Source organism: Asparagus officinalis, chromosome 9 (assembly GCF_001876935.1).
Source record: "Asparagus officinalis chromosome 9, Aspof.V1, whole genome shotgun sequence".
In the NCBI taxonomy this organism is placed as follows: Eukaryota; Viridiplantae; Streptophyta; class Magnoliopsida; order Asparagales; family Asparagaceae; genus Asparagus; species Asparagus officinalis.
Genome location: NC_033802.1, coordinates 67431689 through 67450971, shown reverse-complemented (window position 1 = coordinate 67450971; position 19283 = coordinate 67431689). Strand labels below are relative to the sequence as shown.

The 19283-nt window shown below is 39.0% G+C and overlaps 2 protein-coding genes across 10 annotated transcripts in view; both read left to right on the top strand.

Annotated features, from left to right (window-relative positions):
• Positions 1-2156, top strand: part of LOC109823728 (serine/threonine-protein kinase HT1-like) — an 11261-nt gene extending 9105 nt beyond the window's left edge. Inside the window, exons 4-6 of the mRNA XM_020390084.1 lie at positions 899-1023; positions 1107-1265; positions 1348-2156. Coding sequence (XP_020245673.1) covers positions 899-1023; positions 1107-1265; positions 1348-1653 — 590 coding nt within the window. The 3' untranslated portion in view covers positions 1654-2156. The remainder of the gene's footprint in view (positions 1-898; positions 1024-1106; positions 1266-1347) is intronic.
• Positions 2816-14513, top strand: LOC109823836. Of its 9 annotated transcripts, XM_020390236.1 has the most exons (9): positions 2816-2909; positions 3042-3162; positions 3553-3794; positions 3886-4083; positions 5659-5886; positions 11585-11881; positions 12258-12779; positions 13172-14011; positions 14224-14513. In XM_020390236.1, exons 3-7 carry the CDS (start codon positions 3744-3746, stop codon positions 12588-12590), a joined length of 1107 nt encoding a protein of 368 aa, XP_020245825.1. In that variant the 5' UTR covers positions 2816-2909; positions 3042-3162; positions 3553-3743; the 3' UTR covers positions 12591-12779; positions 13172-14011; positions 14224-14513. The 9 variants fall into 9 exon arrangements, with proteins under 9 accessions (XP_020245825.1, XP_020245830.1, XP_020245828.1 ...); XM_020390241.1 differs by having other exon boundaries at positions 2816-3156; positions 3676-3794; XM_020390239.1 differs by having other exon boundaries at positions 2816-3156.

The window sequence follows — 19283 nt, the reverse complement described above, 5'->3', positions numbered from 1 at the left end:
ACTGTTTACCACTTCTGATCGCTCATTCTGAATAGGGATTATGTGCGCGTTCCAGTTTACAGCTTTCATGATGTAATATGTTCTGTAAAGATGAATGCAGTAACCTATGTTCTGTTTTGCAATTCCTTGCTGTCTCCTACATTTCTTTCATATCTAGGAGATCCTTAGATTGTTTCTCCTATTATATGACTTAGCTACTTCTTTTGTAGTGTTCAATTTAGTGCTTTGGATACCAGTTACACTTAAATGAATTTCTTCATGTGTGCTTCTCATCAGTTTTCTTAAATTTATGTTCTCTTTAAACTGTACTTATCTTGATGCAAATGACTGAAGTTCAGACTCTTTTTACCGCACTCTTCATGAGAATGTCCGACGAAATGTGCCCCAGACTGTATAATTGATTAGTTAGTTTCCCTACTAATAAGTATTATCATGATCCTTCAAGTTCCACTCATCTGAACTTAAGACATATTAAGAAAATAAGTATGAAAACTTCTTAGCATGATTATTGCTAGATTGCTGGTCATTCAATGATATCAAAATTAGTGAATTCCAATCCCCCCCCTTTTTACCGCACTCTTCGTGAGAATGTCCGACGAAATGTGCCCCGGACTGTATAATTGATTAGTTAGTTTCCCTACTAATAAGTATTATCATGATCCTTCAAGTTCCACTCATCCAACATATTTTGGGAGTTTCCTCCCCCAAGAACAAGGATGTTCATAACATATTTTAAGAGTTTGACTGATGTACTATAGATTTTACTTTCTCCTTTTCCTCGATATTTATACTGATCTTTTGTCATGTTGTCTTTTTAATATACATGCAATTCTATGCATGAATTCCTTAAAAATTTGCCTTTCATGCTTTGTTTCGCTAACTCTAGCCATGTCCCCAGAAAACATGCTACTGACTGCAGATCAGAAAACCGTAAAACTTGTAGACCTTGGTTTGGCCAGGGAGGAAACTTTGACAGAGATGATGACTGCTGAAACAGGAACCTACAGATGGATGGCCCCTGAGGTAGCCAAAGAACTTTGATTTAACACTTGTTGATAGAATTTGTTTATACTAAATAAATTTCTAAAGCAAAATTATGTGCGCAGTTGTACAGTACTGTGACTTTGAGGCACGGGGAAAAGAAACATTACAACCACAAGGTGGATGTTTACAGCTTCGCAATAGTGTTATGGGAGCTGTTACATAACAAACTTCCATTTGAAGGCATGTCAAACCTTCAAGCTGCGTATGCAGCTGCTTTCAAAGTAATAAACCGCTACTTCTCTTTCTTTATTGAATAGTATTATGGGAGCTCAGCCTTTTTCTTTTACTTATGCTATGATACAGAATGTGAGGCCTAGTGCTGATGGTCTTCCTGAGGAGTTAGCTTCACTTTTGACATCTTGCTGGAGAGAAGATCCAAATTTGCGGCCAAACTTTACCCAAATAGTGCAAATGCTGCTTCACTATTTGTCTACTCTCTCACCGCCTGAACCTCTGGCTCCTGCTCGTGTTTTCAGTTCTGAGAATGTGGTGTTGCCACCTGAGTCTCCTGGCACGAGTTCACTAATGGCTGTTCGAGATGATTTGGGTGATACACCAAAGGAAAATAAATCAGGGGGTTTCTTTTCCTGTTTCAACCAGTGCTACTGATTGTTCCGCCAAAACGATTGAGGGAGAAAGAGAGGTTGCATTGGGGCAGGGAGAATGTCATAATGCCTCACTGCCCTTTGCGGTTTCTTGAATTCTGTATCATGGTTGATACTCGAGGGCGAAGCTTGTGGCCTTCAATGTTGGCTTTATCGAGGTTGTGACCTCGAGTCACTAGCTTGCTACCCCAAAATCTGACGTTGGATGTAACTGGTTGCCCGTCTGCTGAAACAGCAGAATAATCTTTTAGGTTGGGAGGTTATTGTTGATTTTTTTTTCTTCATGATCAAGAATTCCTGTAGTGTAAATGATGAACAAATCAGAGCAGTGGCTGGTCGATTTGTTCGGACAAGTTGGTTGACTGAGTTTGAGCTCACCATTTTGGTTCAGGTTTGGGATTTTAACCTGAAAGGTAAGTGGGATATCCTTAATGATAATGAATAATGTCTGAAAGTTAAGTGGAACATCCTTAATGATAATGAATAATGTAGTCCTTGTGTCTAGCATTGTGGGTCTTATAGCGTTTATTTATCTGCAGTCTTCCTTGTGAACTCTGTGTTGTGAATGTGATGCTGTCAACCATGCCTGTATTTCCAAAATCTGAGAGCGATCGACCGTCTAGCGAAAGGCATCGCAGGAGAAACCAAGAAAGTAAAGACTAGTTGCGGGGGCTTCGGGGATTACTTGGCTGAAATATTCCAGAAAAAAAAGGGAATTCCAGAAATGCTCAAATATTCCATGGAACTTGTGCAGTAATGCGTGACTATGGTACTGCGAAACTAAGCGTGCATGCTTGCACGATCCAATAAGAAACACAAAACAATAAATTAATTGCTTCATTGCACTTCAATACCCTATAGTTTTCCGTGTTTTGCACTTACATGCTCTCACTTGTTTCTTCATAACACACTTATATAGACCTACAAGTTTTTAAAATGAACTTTCCAACCCTTAATTTTTAGCTAAATTAACAATAAAAACTAACGTAATTACAGTTTAAACCTATCCTAACTCTATTTTAAAATAGAATTTAGATAAATTTAATAAATATTTATGGTTAAATATTCTAAAATTAACATGTCAGCGTCGAAGTTAGAATTTTCGGGGACGACGGTATGTATGAAAGTGCGAACATTATTGAAAAATGTTAAAGGGTATATGATGGGCTACCAAAACGATCGAACGAGAGGCCTGAGTAAGTAAATCGTCGCTCCAAAAATCTCCAGACTAGGATTTTCCCTGCGTCCGGAGCCTCAGAGGTAAAATTATGAACACGAATCTAAACTAACCCTTGGCCGCCGTCCTTCCCCCTTCCTTTTATGGGAAACCCTAGAAAAACACAAACCGAGGGAAACAACCCCCCCTCAATCCATATCCGTGTTCTACCCCAGGTAGCTGGATACGTACCTCGGTTCGAAAGGCGGCAGCCGAGACTTTGGCCGTCGAGTTGATCGAGGTTCAGGGAGCATACGACGATGGGCTCATTCGTGGAGTTTCCTCATCTAGGTGGCGGTAATACTCTCTTTAGGCTTTGTAGTGCTCGTGTTAAATTCCACTAGTTTGTGGTTTGGCGTAAGCATCTAATATGGGAATTATGACGCTTTAAAAAAAAAAAAAAAATTAAACTTTATGAAGCTGGACACCTACCTACATTTGGAATTCAATAATATTTATATTTAGTTTGTTACATTTGGAGTTAGAACCCGATAGAAGTTGTGCTGTGACGCAGTATGGTGATTCTTGCTGCATCCTTAAAACTATATATATAGCTACTTCGAGAGCTTTGATTACTTTTTCTTTTTTCCATAAGAATTTGGCATCCTCCATTTCCTATATAGCTACCTCGAGATTAGGCTTGAAACTAAGTTTCTGTTGCCATTGATCGTAGCTTCTCCTTTTTAGTCTGCAGCTTTATCCATGGCAAACCGTGCATGAAGATTTAAATCGCAGATCTTGCTTTAAAGAAGTTGTTGAAGGCCAATGAGAAAATGACCATTCTGCTACTTCCCAATTGTTTTTATACAGTGTGCTAGGCAAGGGTTCGCCTATCAGTTGTTGTTGCGAAAATTCCCTCCATCAAAGTGGTACTGTCGATGAAACTAATCATCAATTTGTTAGAAGTTTCAGGATCAATTAAAGGTCAGGTAAAATACATGCATTTGGTTCAATGAAGCAAATAATTTCACGGTATTCAATTTTAAATGAAACTCTATTCCCTCCTCAATTGCACTGTAGGAAGCTAAAGATTGTCTTTTGGGTCGCCTCTGTGCTTATGGTGCTCTTGCTAGATCAGGATGGTTGGCTGCTGAATTTTTTGAAGACAGTGGTACACCTTCTGTCAAAGATTTTGTTAGCAACATCATATCTCTTGCAGGCAAAAAATGCTACTTGCGGGAACCAGTTATGTCTATCATTGTGGATATGGTTGAGAAGGTATATTTGATTTGATTTTTTTTCCCTTGAACCATACATGTGTATCAAAATTTTGTCGGTCTAGTATAATTTTCCATTATTCTTCACTAGGTTGTTTAGTTCATGCACTCTGCAATGTCAGGGGGAAATGAAACTCGTTTTAGTGCACATCTGCGAATTAAATTTCTTGGTGCTTGATGCTATTCCTCCCCTGCCTCCCTCTATTTTCAGCACGGTGTCTACTTTTCCTGCATCCTAAAGCATAACTACCTATGATTACCACTCAGCATGTTCACTTTAGGTTGTATAGTTTGTGTAGGCATAACTTGATAATATTTCCTAGGATGGTACCTTGAAGGTCATGTAGTTAACAATAAATTATTACCCATCTAACTACTGTTCAATAGGAGGCAATGCTTGTCTTTGATGATCATTTAGTGAGAAAATGATGTATGTTCGACTGGCTAGATAATATTGGTTTTAGCATTAGTAAGTCACCACATTGATTGTGAAATTTAACTGGGAGTTTGATGGAAGCTGCCATATTTTACTTTGTTTAAATCCTTGTTGTCAGTTTTGCATACTTTATATTTTGTGGCCCTAAGGAAAAAGCTGGCTTGTTCCATTGTCAAATGTAGTTACAAGCACACATGTCATGGACATTATATTGCAGCAGGGATCAACTTGACATGGCAGTTACTCGGTTCTCTTGTTAAATATGTGTTTGGATGTGTCAGCATATAATGTTTGCCATCCATAATGAAGTTGTATGAGGGTTCTTCACATATGTGAGAAAAGAAATGTCCTTCAGTAAGCTTCTCTCATCTGTCATTTGAGGAAAACAAATAACAATGTCCTTTAAATTCTGTGTTTCTTGTCATTATATATTTTACAGTTAGCAGACTGTATAGTTCCTTCACTTCCTTGAATCCTGAATATTAACATATCACCGTAATAGTCATAACACCTAGGACATACAAGTTTGTGCTGATCCACAATTAATGGGAACTTGATGAACTAAATCAAAGAAGTTTACCTTGTCTTTGCCCACAATAACATTTTTCTAGACCCTTCTTGGTTAATGTGAGATTCAGATGTGACTAACGTCTAAATAAAAATTTACTTTCAGCTTGTCTTCTAACATGGGTTATAGTAGGTGTAGCTGTCAAGCTTGTTTGTTTTGTAAAAAGTGATGCTGCCACATATTATGCAGCTTTGATGTTTGTTTGTGGCTAGTGATGGAAACCAATATAAGAAAGTTTTACTTAATTCACAAAACAGGTGGGAGTATATACTGGGACAAAAATGGCTTGAACTGCTGCCAAATTTTTCTGAAGGAGTCATTCATTTGATCCTTGAGCTGTTTTGTTTTATGGTTGTATTTAGACAGTTCTTAATTGAATATCAGTCGTGGTGGGCACTTTTCTTATCAGCATGTTTACTGGTGCATGATCTAACAATTACCCAGAAACTTGAGCAGTTGCTGGCATATTTACATATTTTTATCTAATCTTGATTGATTTGGATTTTTATCTCCGTGTATACCTTAACTAGATGATTCAGTTTGATATGGTCCTCATTCTTCTAGCCTTACAGCTGCCCTTGGAAGCTGTTGCAAACCATGTTCTTGAAGTTCCTGGCATAAGGGAGTGTTTCAATAAAGACGTCAACAATGGAGATCCAGATGCTTTATTTGTGGCATTGAAGTTGCGTAAGAGAGTTCCTTTGGAGACTGAAATGTTTGGCAATCTCTTGCCATGCCCATTCATTCCTGACATCTTCTTTACTCGAGATCATCTGTCAACACTTGTCCCTTGCTTCAAGGTAAATTTCAAATGTGTATTATAGTTATGTAGTTTGCGGCGAATGGACTCTGTCGAGTCATATTAATGATGAGAGATTGCAGACGTGTTAAATTGGGTTTTTTATTTATTTTTGTGCTTACTGATCCTGTCAAGAATTATCGAATGTTTTAAAATCTACTGCTTTGACAAATTTTCTAAGGATGTTCTTCGTGAGGCAAACAAATCTCTTCAGAACTATTTATGTATAAGAAAATTTCTTAAAGTAATTTACTTTTAGATTTTCTGAAATATAGAATCTTATAGAAATAGTTTTTGAATGAAGAATAGGTAGAGTAAAAATAGGCATTCTTTTATAAAGGTGATTCTAATCTCTATTGTATACTGAATACAGCTATCTATTTTTCTGATTACAGGATGTGTTATATTTACTCCATTTCTCTCCCTGTTTTTTAATAGAAATGTCTACATATGCTTAGGAGCTTTCAAGTTTGCATAAATAATTTGATAATTGATTTTTAATTCGACGATACTGGATATGAGCTCACCATCGTTTAGTAAATTGTGCTGCCAAGAAATAGAGTTGTGAGGCCCACCTTCGTCAATGTGACTAACATGATGAGCCTGACAACTCCACTATCTATTGTTAGCTCATTTAATAAAGTGAGATGCCATGTGATACCCATTTTCTTCATTTTAATTATAACAGAACATATGATATTACATGCACAAATGCACACATATATGTAGTAGATATACATATTTTTCATCGTATCCATATCCATATCATGTGTTCTAACCTGTTTCAGTGACTCATCCTTGTATTTGTGGGTGGGATCCCTTGTTCTATACCATTTGAGTGCTCCATGTCTCTGATCCTGCATCAAAGCAACTCTGATGTCGTTCTTGTTATTCCTACAGATACAGTTAATACTTCACATGCCATCTGTTGCATGAAATTGTTAGTTGTACTATAATACGATTCAAACTCTGCTATTCGGATAAATAGGTACTTTGAATTTGACGTGCATGCAAGGACACGCAAACAAAAAAACCTATTTCTACATGACTCTTGAATGTAGTTTAAGATTTTTAAGTAGGTAGATCATAGAAACATGAAGCCCATAAGGCACCATTTTCTAGATAGTGGTTAAAGCCAGAGAGATGTTGTGGAGGTGACGACATGCAATGTAAATCAATTCTTAGTTAAACAGAAACACTTTCAGATTGGAGAAAGACAATCTATAAGTTAAATTAGTGAGAGCACTGGAACTCTTTGTTTCACACGATAGGAACAATTCTGACTTATAAATACATAAAATGGATGATTCTCTTTTTTGGAGAGTCGAAGGAATGAATAATGCATGCGTGTGGAAGAGTCTGCAGATGGGGTTTGAAGTTGCACTGGGGATGCTTCTCAGTTTCCTCACCATGGAATAAAAGGAAAAATCAACATTAATCATGTTTGACAGAGAACACTCCATGACCATCAAGCCTTTCGCTGGTGTTTTTTTTGGGTGTTGGGGGGGGGGGGTAGGATGAAAACTGCCCAAGATCCAGATGGGCTCTACACGACGGAGCTCCCGCTAGTCGACTCGGAGTCGAGCGCCACGAATCAACATCTCAGACGACTCGAAGAGCGGTGATAGTCTGACGCCGATACTCGCTGAGTTGCTTCCGCACTTCCAAGACCAATGGACCGAGGAACCCCATAGTCTGACTCGCCAAGAGCCGAGTGACCGAGACCCCATAGTCGACTCGCCAAGACCGAAGGGCCGAGACCCCCTCGTCGACTCCAAGTGGCGGAGACCTCGTCAACTCGAAGGGCAGTGCCAGTCCGCACTTCGAAGACTGAGTGGCCGAGACCCCCTAGTCGACTCACCAAATTCGAGTGGCCGAAACCCCTCGTCGACTCGAAGTGGCCGAAACCCCCTTGTCGACTCGAAGGGCGGTGCCAGTCTCCCGTTCGAAGTCGACTCACCAAGACCACGGGACGACACCCCTTCGTGCAGACTCGAAGGGCAGTGTCAGTCTCCCGTTCGAAGTCGACTCGCCAAGACCACGGGACGACACCCCTTCGTATCGACTCAAAGGGCGGTGTCAGTCTCCCATCCGAAGTCGACTCGCCAAGAAGATCTCGGACGACACCCCTTCTTGTCGACTCGAAGGGCGGTGTCAGTCTCCCGCTCGAAGACGACTCGCCAGCATGAGTCGGACCCGCCTGAAGGCTTGAAGCTCACCTCTAGGCTCGAGCTCGCCTGAAGGCTAAGCTCGCTTGACAGCCTGAAGCTCGCCTGTATGGGTTAAGCTCGCCTGTATGAACCAGACTTGCCTGACCTCCTCGCCAGCATGCTTGTTAATTGCCCACTTGGGGTATAGGAACAGTCACATTAACGGTCATATCCCACGTTTCAAGAGGGAGAGCATAGCGCTCCTCACCTAGGCATGACCATGTCCCACAAATCAAGGGATTGGCCAGAACTCTCATACTCTACAAATAGCCACTGATGGTTACAAAATATAGGACGACTGACAGAACCCCCTATAGCGGTCACATCCCGTAGTTATAGAGAAGTATGTTACTTCCTATCCCTAGGTGGTCACATCCCACAGATAGGGCGGTTGGTGCTCCTCAACCCCTACTAGTGGTCAAATCCCACAAATCAAGGGATGGCCCATGTCATCCCTTGTCTATTTAAAGCCACCTTGGATTAACGTTCAAGCGGCTGCTAAAAATCGGGCCGAGGCTGCTGAAATCGGACCTAATTTGCTGGAATTGACTCTTCTGATAGGGACTTTCACTGGCTTGCTTGGTAGAACACTCTTGGCTGTAAGCTTAGATTGTTGAAGTAGACTCGATCTGAACTCTCAGATCTGAGGCTCATTGACTCTGCAAACTATTGCATTGTAGCCCTATCTAAGCTTCCGGCCTTGACATTTATCAAGCTTGGGTAGTTGACTTCCGACAGTCAAGCATTCGGCCTACAAGCACAAGCATTTGTTTGGCCTCGGGTAGACTCGAACCCAATCACCTCGGAGCTTCTACTGCGTACTGAAGTTCCAACCGCGACGTCGATCGTATCGTCCAAGGGAAGCAAACTCGACACAAGCATCGAGGGAGTCATCCTATTGCTACCGAAAAACCCACGTTAAAAACGAAGGGCCTTCCCTTCTCCTCTGTTGTAAAACCGGATTTCATTGATTTGTAATAAACACAGATAATACAAGTCTCGCATCGAAACCTGAATTTTACACCCAACAGGGGGGGGGGATCCGGGTGGGGGGTCATTATCTTTTGAATGTGGTTGGTCAGAGGAATAACTTGTAAATTACAATGCCACATCTTTTAACCATCTAGAAGAGGCTTTGATGGAATCTCGTACTTATTGATTGTCATTGGTGGGTAGATATAAGATCACACACGTTAATATAAGACTGTAGGTATGAACGACAGCACACATATACACATGCTGATATCTGACATGTGATAAAATACAGATAACTAAAATTGTTATTTTCGCTTAAGCCTGTGACATATTTAAAGTCGGCTGCTTGTGTGTCTATTAAATATTTGACCCTTTCAGGAATCAACATTTTCTCATCCCCGAGTTCATAGTCTTTGGCCTTTACTGGTAAATGTTCTTTTATCTCCCTTGGTATTTCAAGAAGAGGCAGCATCATGTGCACATTCTGTAAAGAAGTACAAGTAGAGCCGTAAGTAAGCGTGGCTCCTATGAGGAAATGACCACGAATTTTCGCTGTTTCTGTGAGGTTGTGATTGAAGAAACACTTCTTTTATCGTCTGACGAAAGGAAGCATTTCGCATTGATGAATTTTCTCCTTATTTTCCCACGTTTGTGAGCATCTTGTGTCCCAAATGTCCTTTCTTACAAGCTTGTCCAGTGCTTGATGGATATCCTACCTACCAAGGTTTCCCATTTACGTGAAACCGCTTTGTGTTTTATAAAGGAGTTAGTTAATTGGGTCGGTGATGATGGTGACCGGCGTGTTTCAGTTATCGTTACCTTGCAAAAACATAGCAGCAGTAGATTTGATAGTGTTACGAAGACAGACAGTCAAAAGGTTTGATTGCAAAATGTGTCACTGGTCAAGGTTGCTTGCTCTTCGTACGTAACTTGATGGTTTTTTTTTTTGTGGGTAGAAGATGGAATGCTTCCAGATGAACCATCTGATCAGAGTCAGACAACAGATGAAAATTCAGAAATTTGCTCAGTCGAAGACAAGGACTCTCCGGATGGATTAGAAAGTATGGACACACTCAAGAATTGGATTGTGGAAACCATGCCTCGAGTTTTGAAGAATTTAAAGCTAGATTCTACTGCCAAGTCTTGGGCAGACGCTAAAATCATAAAAATTTTAGAAGAAAGATTTCAGGTGCAGGCAGAAATTATGAAATTCCTAGCAATTCAGGGTTTATTTTCTGCATCTCTGGGCACTGAATTCATGTCATTTGAGTTGCAAGAGAAGTTTAAGTGGCCGAAAGCAGACATTTCTAGGTCTTTATGCAGGATGTGTGTTCAGCAGCTTCAGTTGTTACTAGAGGATGCACGGAGAGGGGAAGTCTCACATAATATATCAAGCAGTCTTGAGAGAAGTGACCTTGGATCTTACTTTATATGTTTCCTGAAGACCTTGTGCAATATTCCATCAGTGACACTTTACAGGGGTCAGTGACAAGGATGAAGAGGCATTCAAGAAATTGCAAGAAGCTGAATCTCGGCTTCTTCAAGAGGCATTCTATATTCTTAGATGATCTTTGCAGACCAGTGTTGTGGCAACACTGGAGAAAGGATATTTGATGGTACTTGCTTGAGACACTATACAGCAGGACATCCTTTCATTTTCACTCATTTACTCGTTTAGTTGTTTTATACGCTGTTTCACTGATTTACGTTGTCTCGTGATTGTAACAATATCCTGTTAGGTGGGCCTAAAATATCATATAGAAACGGCAGGGTCATTTCACAAATCAGGGTAGTTTACAATGTCATGTATCACGAGTAAACAAGTTATTGCAACACAACAAGAGGAAGGTCAAGAAGCTAGAACAAAACACTAAAATCTAAAAAGCTTGAAAAAGGAATAATCCAGGAATTGAATTAATCCTTTTTGTATCTGTTTTTTTAATCGTGTTCGTGTTTCTTGTAATATTTGGTAGTTAACAATCTGTAGCCTTCTTCTTACAAATTTTGACCATATTTAAATGAGGTAAATTTGGGGAACTTCACTTTAGTTATAATTCGATTGAACCTATTTTTCATCTGAAGATTGCATAGGTATATATGAAAACATACAACTAAAAGAAGCAAACTTATCTTTCAAGGGCTTCTCATTTATCATATATAGCGTTTAGATTTACCTTTCTGGCTTGAGTCCAAAATTATGCAAAACAATTAAAAGAAGAAGTATTTTAGAATGAGAACAGGCCTCAATTTATTGAAATTATCATCACTCATGATCAGGTGTTCCCTTTTGTATCTTAATAAATATCCTTCGTGATCATTTAATGATATTTGCATTCTTTATGTCCTCAAATTTGTCTGGGTATAGGAAAGTTAAGGAACAAAAGGATGCCACTGATGAAGAGAAATCTATCACTAGTCTTTAGCATATTTCAATTGCTTTACCATTTTTTATCTTTGATGATTGGTTTCACCATTAACAGTTTGCTCCGCAAAATTTCAATTCCTTTATTACAGGAAAGGAATGTTGGTTACGGTCTCGAAGCGAATAAGTTGCATGCTTTGCGTTTGGTGCTTGTCCAGTTAGCACTCCAAGTTCTCCTCTGTCCCGAAGAGTTCTATGAGGCTGCATCTGAACTTGTGATATGTTGTGATAAGGCTTTTCTCGCTACTGCTGCTGCTCAAGGTGGTTCTTCTGGAGAAGGAAATGAACTTGATGATAATGAAATGCCAGATTTAACGGATGTTCTTCTAGAAAATTTTCTTTCACTGTTGCCTCGTTCATCTGGTTCCTTGTGCTTTGCTATTGAACAGGTTCGTCTGGATAATGTGCTACAGCTATGAAAAGAGTTGATGATGTGCTATTGTTTACTAGGGTACCTACATGAGCACAGGGTGCATCATATTATGATATTTCAAGGCCATTTCGTGATAAGATTTTCACCTTCCCCCTTTGAAAAGCGTACTCTTTATAATTTGAAAGGGCATTCTTGTTAACATACTTTCCCCAACAGAACCTAATACCTGCTGTTCCTCATTGGAAACAATAACATCAGCACAGTGTTCTTATGTCAAAATTCAGTGCAAACTCGTCAATTCTTTTTAATTGGAAATCTGTTACTTAGAACATAATGTGGACTGCTATCTACCTGGACATGATATTTTATTACTCTTCTCTTTTCTACTGCAGGCCTTCAGATTGTTCTGTGATGATTTAACAATTGACGGCGTCCTTCGGATGTTGCATGTTGTGACGAAAGATCTGAAACCAATGCGCTATCACACTCGTGGCAGTGATGATGATGAAAATGAGGATGATGATTTTCTTGGGATTGAAGATATGGATGAAACAAGTGGAGCTGAAGGTGTCAAGGCACACAATGGGGATGACCATGCTGATGACTTAGAGAAAATGCATGGAGAGGCAACTGATGGAGAAACCAAAAATGAAGAAGTTGATTCTGGGGGAATGGTTGCCTTGGAGCTGATGCAAGTAATGACGCTGAAGTGGATCAAAATATAAGTGGACATTCAACACCTGATGATTCTGAGGGTGATATGGATGACAATGCGATGCTTATGAAAGATTCTGCTATTGTGGATATCTTAAAGGAGCAATTATCTTCGTGGAAAGATGGCTCTCTCTCTCAGCTGTTGACTTTCAAAAGTCGTGTGCTCTCACTGTTAGAAATATATCTGCAGAAACATCCAGGTATTGTGTTCAACCCTAAAATGAATATCTTGATCTAGGCAGTACAAAGTTCAGCTTGGGATTTTGATTGTAATACCTTTGTTGAATCTGCAACAAATATTGTTGCAGTAGAAGAGAGAATAATGTAATCTACTAGAAAATGAGCTATCAAACATCCCATATTCTGTGGACCTTTTAATGATTAAGTATGCTTCACATGGTAATATAGACATTGCAAAATGGCAACCATCTTTCTGGCTTATCCTCTGACATACAACTGTTCTGTTTCTTTCCCGTTGCTTTCCTTGTTGTCCCATGTTCCCACAAATACACTACTGTGATCTCATTTCTGAGTCTATTCATTATAGTTTTGCTAGTTAAATTAAACACCTTAAAGCTTTTTAGTTAAACAGGCAAATCTCAGGTCTTGATGATCTACCTTACTTGGTTCGAGCTTTTATCAAGTATCACTCTGCCCAGAAAAACCAGCTACAGCAACTGGGACTGCGTATGAGAGGGATTTTGCAGAAGAAAATATTCAAGGCAAAAGACTACCCTAGAGGTGAAGATATACCCCCTTGCAAGCCTCGAACCTCTGCTTGAGAAGAGCCTCAAGTCAGCATCAAGATATCCAGACAAAGAGGTCTCTTCTCTAGCCCAGGCCTCCACATTTTGGCTACTAAAAGTCAATTCAGTCAAGAAACTTTGAGAGATCCGAGTTCGAGAGAGTGGTGCCATTGTTCCATAATTCATTTGTTGACTACTTTGAGGGTAAGAAATGTCGGCTAAAGACGGGGTTCGTAAAAGAGGCCATTAGGAGGCATCCATGGATTGGTTGTGAGTTATTTGGTTTCCTTCTGGAAAAGTGTAGGGTTACAAAATCTGAGTTCCGGAGAGTTGAAGCACTAGATGTGGTAGATTGTGTTATGAAGTCATGGATTCCCACCGTCAAGGAAGAAGATGCGTCAACTAAATCATCATCTAAATTATTGAAAAAAACACCTGCCAGCATTGTGGGATTTGATCCGATTACTCCTCGGCCAGTTGCCACAGAAACAACCAAGGCATGCAGAGGTTCGCCGCTTTTGCACCTGGGCATTGCATGCTGTCTCTACACTTAAAATTTAAGAAGGCTTTTCTTAAGGCGATGAAGCCAGAAGCACTCTCTCTTTGCGCCTCTCCTCTTGGAAATGTGTTTCTTCCATTTAAGAAGCCTTCTCAATGTATCATGGGTCAGGCTCTTCGAGCCAAAGGTGAATTGAGTTAAGCACCTGTCTTCTATTTGTTGATATGTACATAGTTATTTGCAATAGAATTTTTATGATTCTCACTTTTTGTTGAATTTTTGTATGTTTTTTATGTTTCAAGCTGCAGCTTATTTAGAATAAATTTGAGAAAATTTATCCTTCTGATTTGACACGTTGCTAATATACTAACCAGAAATTTTGTGGGCATGGTCACCCAGGAAGCAGCAGTTTTTTCGTACGATGAAGGTGAAAGTTCAAACCAAAGGGAGTGGTTTCTCTTTGCAATCAGTTGGAGTTTTTAACCGGAGACAGTTTTAACCGCACCAGTTCAATGGTTAAAAGTCTGGAACGGGAGGTGCTGTGGATTTGTAGAAGAATGCGGAATCCAAGTATTCGAGTCATTTAGCAAGGTTTTAACAAGAGCAGGTCGTATATATATGTTGTGAAATTTTGATCGCTATATATTTGATTCAAAGACGGTGAATTAACTTGTTTTTACTTGATCTCATTTTTTATGTCCATTACTGGTTACTCTGTGACTATGCAAGTGATTGTGGGCTTATTTCAAACTGTACGGATTACTGAAAGAATTCAAGAGAAAGGTGAACCTTTTTTCCCCCTAATGATCCTTCATTCTGTTTTGAGAGACAGATGAATATAATGACTAAGTGAAAAGTTCTCTTATGAGGCTGGTCGATTAGAAAAGACGGGATTAGCTCGTCCTGAGTGTCAGTTGTTGTAGATATTCCCCTCCTAATGTTATTTGAGGTGTGATGCTAATTTGACTGTTCTAACTGCTCTAATATATATATATATATTGAAATGATAAGTTAGGGAGGCATTCTTACAAGACTCAAGACCTTGTATGCTCGAATAATAGTCAATATAAGCGCGCATGAGGTAAAGCAGCAACTCCGTTAAAAGCAGTCTTTTTTTTTGCTATGATCGATGTAATCCCCCCTGTTTTCAGTTTCCTTGATTAATTTGTTGCATTTTGTTTGCAGCATTTTGAGAAGCTCGACATGACTAAGTATATATATGCATGTGTAGGGCACAGAAGGTGGCGTTGCACCAGCTCAGATAACTTGATCTCGCCGGTTTGGTAGAAGGATGCATGGGTAAGAAGAAGCAAACCTATAAATTTGCTCACCGACAGACTTGATGCACGTATAAAAGTAATGCAAGCCCTCGTACCTATAAATACACACACATAGTCCTTAGGTGCATTATTCAACCACATAGTATAGATGTATGTTACAAAACTCGAAGCATAAAACTGCACAAACACATGCACACATACACACATACATTCATATACACGCGTACCTGCCACTTTGATACGCACTTGCACCTACACATCCACATGAAATATAAAAGTGCACAGATATATAACACGTACAGTCACATACGCATACACAAATGCATAGAAATATGCGTATGACACAAAGCATCGCGTACACATAAAATACACAAGCATAGTACTCACACATACAGACATGTTTATATATGCACACGCATAAGACATATTATAATAAACAAATGTTTCCGATATCTTAATAATATTTACTTTTTTAAAGTCGGAAATGGCAACAATCGTGGTCAGGGTACACCAGGATCCAAAATCAGATACACTTAACATGCACAGGCATAGTATACACACACACATGCATACATACTTATATATGCACGCACATAATTAAGACATATTCTAATTGACATATGTTTCTAACATCTTAATGAGATTTACTTTTTTTTTCTTAAAGCTGGAAATGACAGCAACGATGGTCAGGGTACACCAGGATACATGTGGTGCCCAAATACATGCAGGGTCTGGAATGACATTATCTAGCGGAGATAAATGCGACTTAGAGGATATATAGCTCATACAAGTTGGTCCCAACATTTAAACCATGAAAATTACCATTTAGTCAAAGCAAAAAATAACGCAAAATACAAATCAATTAGCAAACCTCACATAATAAGAGAGAGAGAGAGAGAGAGAGAGAGAGAGACCAGAGTGAAATCAAATAGATATGGGATAATGGGGGTGCAGTGTGAAGAGATCCCAAATGAATATGAACAGTAGTATATAGACGTGAAAGACACTGTAGACATTCCCTTCCCCATCCATTTCACCGTGACTCTGCCGTTCAACATTAATGTGCTCAAATAAAATAAAATAACATTAATGTGCTCATGATCTGGCCATGTTATTATTACCTATTTATTAAATAATAACATACATACTCCATTTATACTATTTGGCCAAATCTCTCACTGCTGCTCAGCTGGTCGTGCCCTTGTTTGGCTTTTTCTTCTATCAGCCGTCAATTTTTACTTCACGTCAAAATAAGATTGATCGATTAATGTGGTGTTGGATTTTGTATATGGATGTGCCTTGATGCGATATATTCATATTTCTGTAGATTTGGCCGTTGAATTTTTGCTATTGTGCTTGATGGGACATATAATTGTATTTTGCTATCACAAGTGAACTTTTTCTATTTCCATAATGTTGGAAAGGTTAAGGCCATATAAGAAACCGACGGAAAGTTATTATGTCTACATTAAACACCTATCCGCCGTAGTAGTCACCAGCCGCAGAGCCACTAAATGTTACTGGAACAATATTGTAGCAACAATGCGCGTATGGTCTTGAAAAAGATAAGACGACTGGTTCTCCAACTGCTTGGTCGTAAGAAGAGATTCTATCGCTTGGTAATAATCTTTTTACAATCGTTCTTCTTCAAGTACAGAAGAGGAGAAGATTAATTCAGCTTCTCCTTTGTTTAACGTGGGTTCAATATGGCGATGAGATGTCTCGCTCGATGCTCGTGCCTATTGATGCTCGTGAACAGTCGGTGGGGATTGTCGAGTTATTGGATCGTCGAGATGTTGAATCGTCGAGAGGGAGTCGCTTTCCTTCTTCGACTTTATGCCTGGTTCTTAGAGCTCGGGGTGGGCGGATCACCTGCACACACAAGAATCGCGAGAGTACGGGGTTTGTTCCCCTGTGGTACCTCCGACGATCAAGTCAGCTGGTGGACTTGGGTTCAGTCATCGAGGAATAGTATCTCCTTCTAATATGTGAATAGAGACTTTTTTAGGTAGTGAGGGAGAGCTCGAACCTTCTTTCAGGATGAATAGCGTCTGTCTTTATAGAGGATGCCAAGGGCAGAACATGTATTTAGTGAGAATGCGGTTTATGACGATGGCGAGGGATGGGCTGGAGGCTGAGTCATCCTTTGCCTGATACGTGTCGATCGGTAAGTGATGGGAGGTCACTTCGGTATTAACTTTAATGAAATATTTTTTCCTGTAGTTTGACTTACAACAGTCTGAATAGTTCTGACTATGAGCGCTATATTTAACTTACAATCTACAACAACTAGATGTGAAAACAATATTTCTTTATGGAGATCTTGAAGAAGAAATTTACATACTTCAACCAGAAGGTTTTGAAGAAAAAGAAAAAGAAAACTTGGTTTGCAGATTGAACAAATCACTGTACGGTCTAAAACAGGCGTCAAGGTGTTGGTACAAGAGATTTGATTCATTCATTATTAGCATTGGATACAACTGACTTAATTCAGACCATTGTGCATATTTCAAGAGGTTTGGTAAAAATAACTTTGTTATTTTATTGTTATATGTTAACGACATGTTGGTTGTAGGCTCCAACAAAGATCGTATCAAAGAATTAAAAGCACAGTTGGTTAGGGAATTTGAAATGAATGATTTAGGATCTGCAAACAAGATTCTAGAGATGCAAATTTACCGAGACAAAATTAATATGAAGATTTGGCTTTCTCAGAAGAATTATTTGAAGAAAATATTGCGGCGCTTTAACATGCAAGATTGTAAGTCAATTTATACTCTACTTCTTGTTAATTTCAAGTTATCATCCAGTATGAATTCTAGCAGTGAAGAAGAGAGGATGAAGATGTCTCAAGTACCGTATGCATCAGCAGTAGGAAGTCTAATGTTCGTTATGATTTGTACAAGATCAGATATTGCACAAGCAGTGGGAGTGGTTAGTCAATACATGGCGAATCCTGATAAAGAGCATTGGAATGATGTAAAAATGATCCTAAGATACATTAAGGGAACCTCAAATGTTGTATTATATTATGGGGGATCAGATTTTATTGTTAATGTATATGTTGATTCTGATTATGTAGGTGATCGTGATAATAGCAAATCCACCACAGGCTATGTGTTTGTACTTGCTGGCGGAGCTGTAAGATGGATTTTAAAACTATAGTCAGTTGTGGCTACTTCAACAACAGAAGCAGTGTATGTAGTAGCTACACAAGCTAGTAAAGAGGTGATATGGTTGAAGATGGTGCTGGAGGAACTCGGGCATGAACAAAAAAAAGATTTCTCTATTTTGTAACAATCATAGTGCTTTACATTTAGCAATAAATTCAGCCTTTCATTCAAAGACAAAACACATTCGAGTTCAGTATCACTTCGTTCGTGAGAAAGTGAAAGAAAGAACAGTGGATATGCAGAAAATTCATACCAAGACAACCTAGCAGATTTTTTTAACATAAACAGTTAATATTGATGAATTTATTTGGTGTCGATCCTCTTGTGGTCTGTCGGAGACGTGAGCAGTATGAAGATGGTAAGATAGAAAGAATGGTGTGAAGGTATGATTGATACTCAATCAAATCTTCAAGTGGGAGATTGATGGAAAGTTACTGTGTCAACAGTAAACACCTACCTGCTATAGTAATCACCAACCGCAGACCCACTAAACGTTACTATAGCAACAATGCGCACCTACCACAAACTTTATTTCTACTTGCATTAGTTCTATACATACCACAATTTTCACTCTGTCGTGTTTCTAAGTTGGATCCTCAAATCTTCATATTTCTAAACTAGATCTCCAAGATTTCATGTTTATTCGAGACGTGGGCTTATTTAATATAATTTAATAGACGCGGATATCATTTTTCAAACTACTTAGTAGATTAGGGTTCTAATTTATATATATGAAGGTATTATTATTATTATTTTGAGGTAACAAAATTAATTAAGATGGGTGATGAGTCACATATATACCTTGAGCGATTCTAGAAATTTGAGTATGTTTTATGTATGAAAGTAAGAAAATCAGCAGTAGTATCAATCGGCAAGGAAAAGAAAATGTGGCCATATATATACAAAAGAAATCCTTTTCTATTTGCCGAATTAACGGGACTTTGATACGTATACCTAATAGTAACCTTCACGAAATTACAAACAAACAAACAAACATGTGTGAGGC

Excerpts from the sequence above, each read along its gene's own strand:
- LOC109823836 (XM_020390236.1), top strand. The coding sequence starts at position 3,744 with ATGAAACTAATCATCAATTTGTTAGAAGTTTCAGGATCAATTAAAGGT. Across the intron at positions 4,084-5,658 it reads TTGTGGATATGGTTGAGAAG|CTGCCCTTGGAAGCTGTTGC; the intron begins GTATATTTGATT and ends CTAGCCTTACAG. Across the intron at positions 5,887-11,584 it reads CACTTGTCCCTTGCTTCAAG|GAAAGGAATGTTGGTTACGG; the intron begins GTAAATTTCAAA and ends CCTTTATTACAG.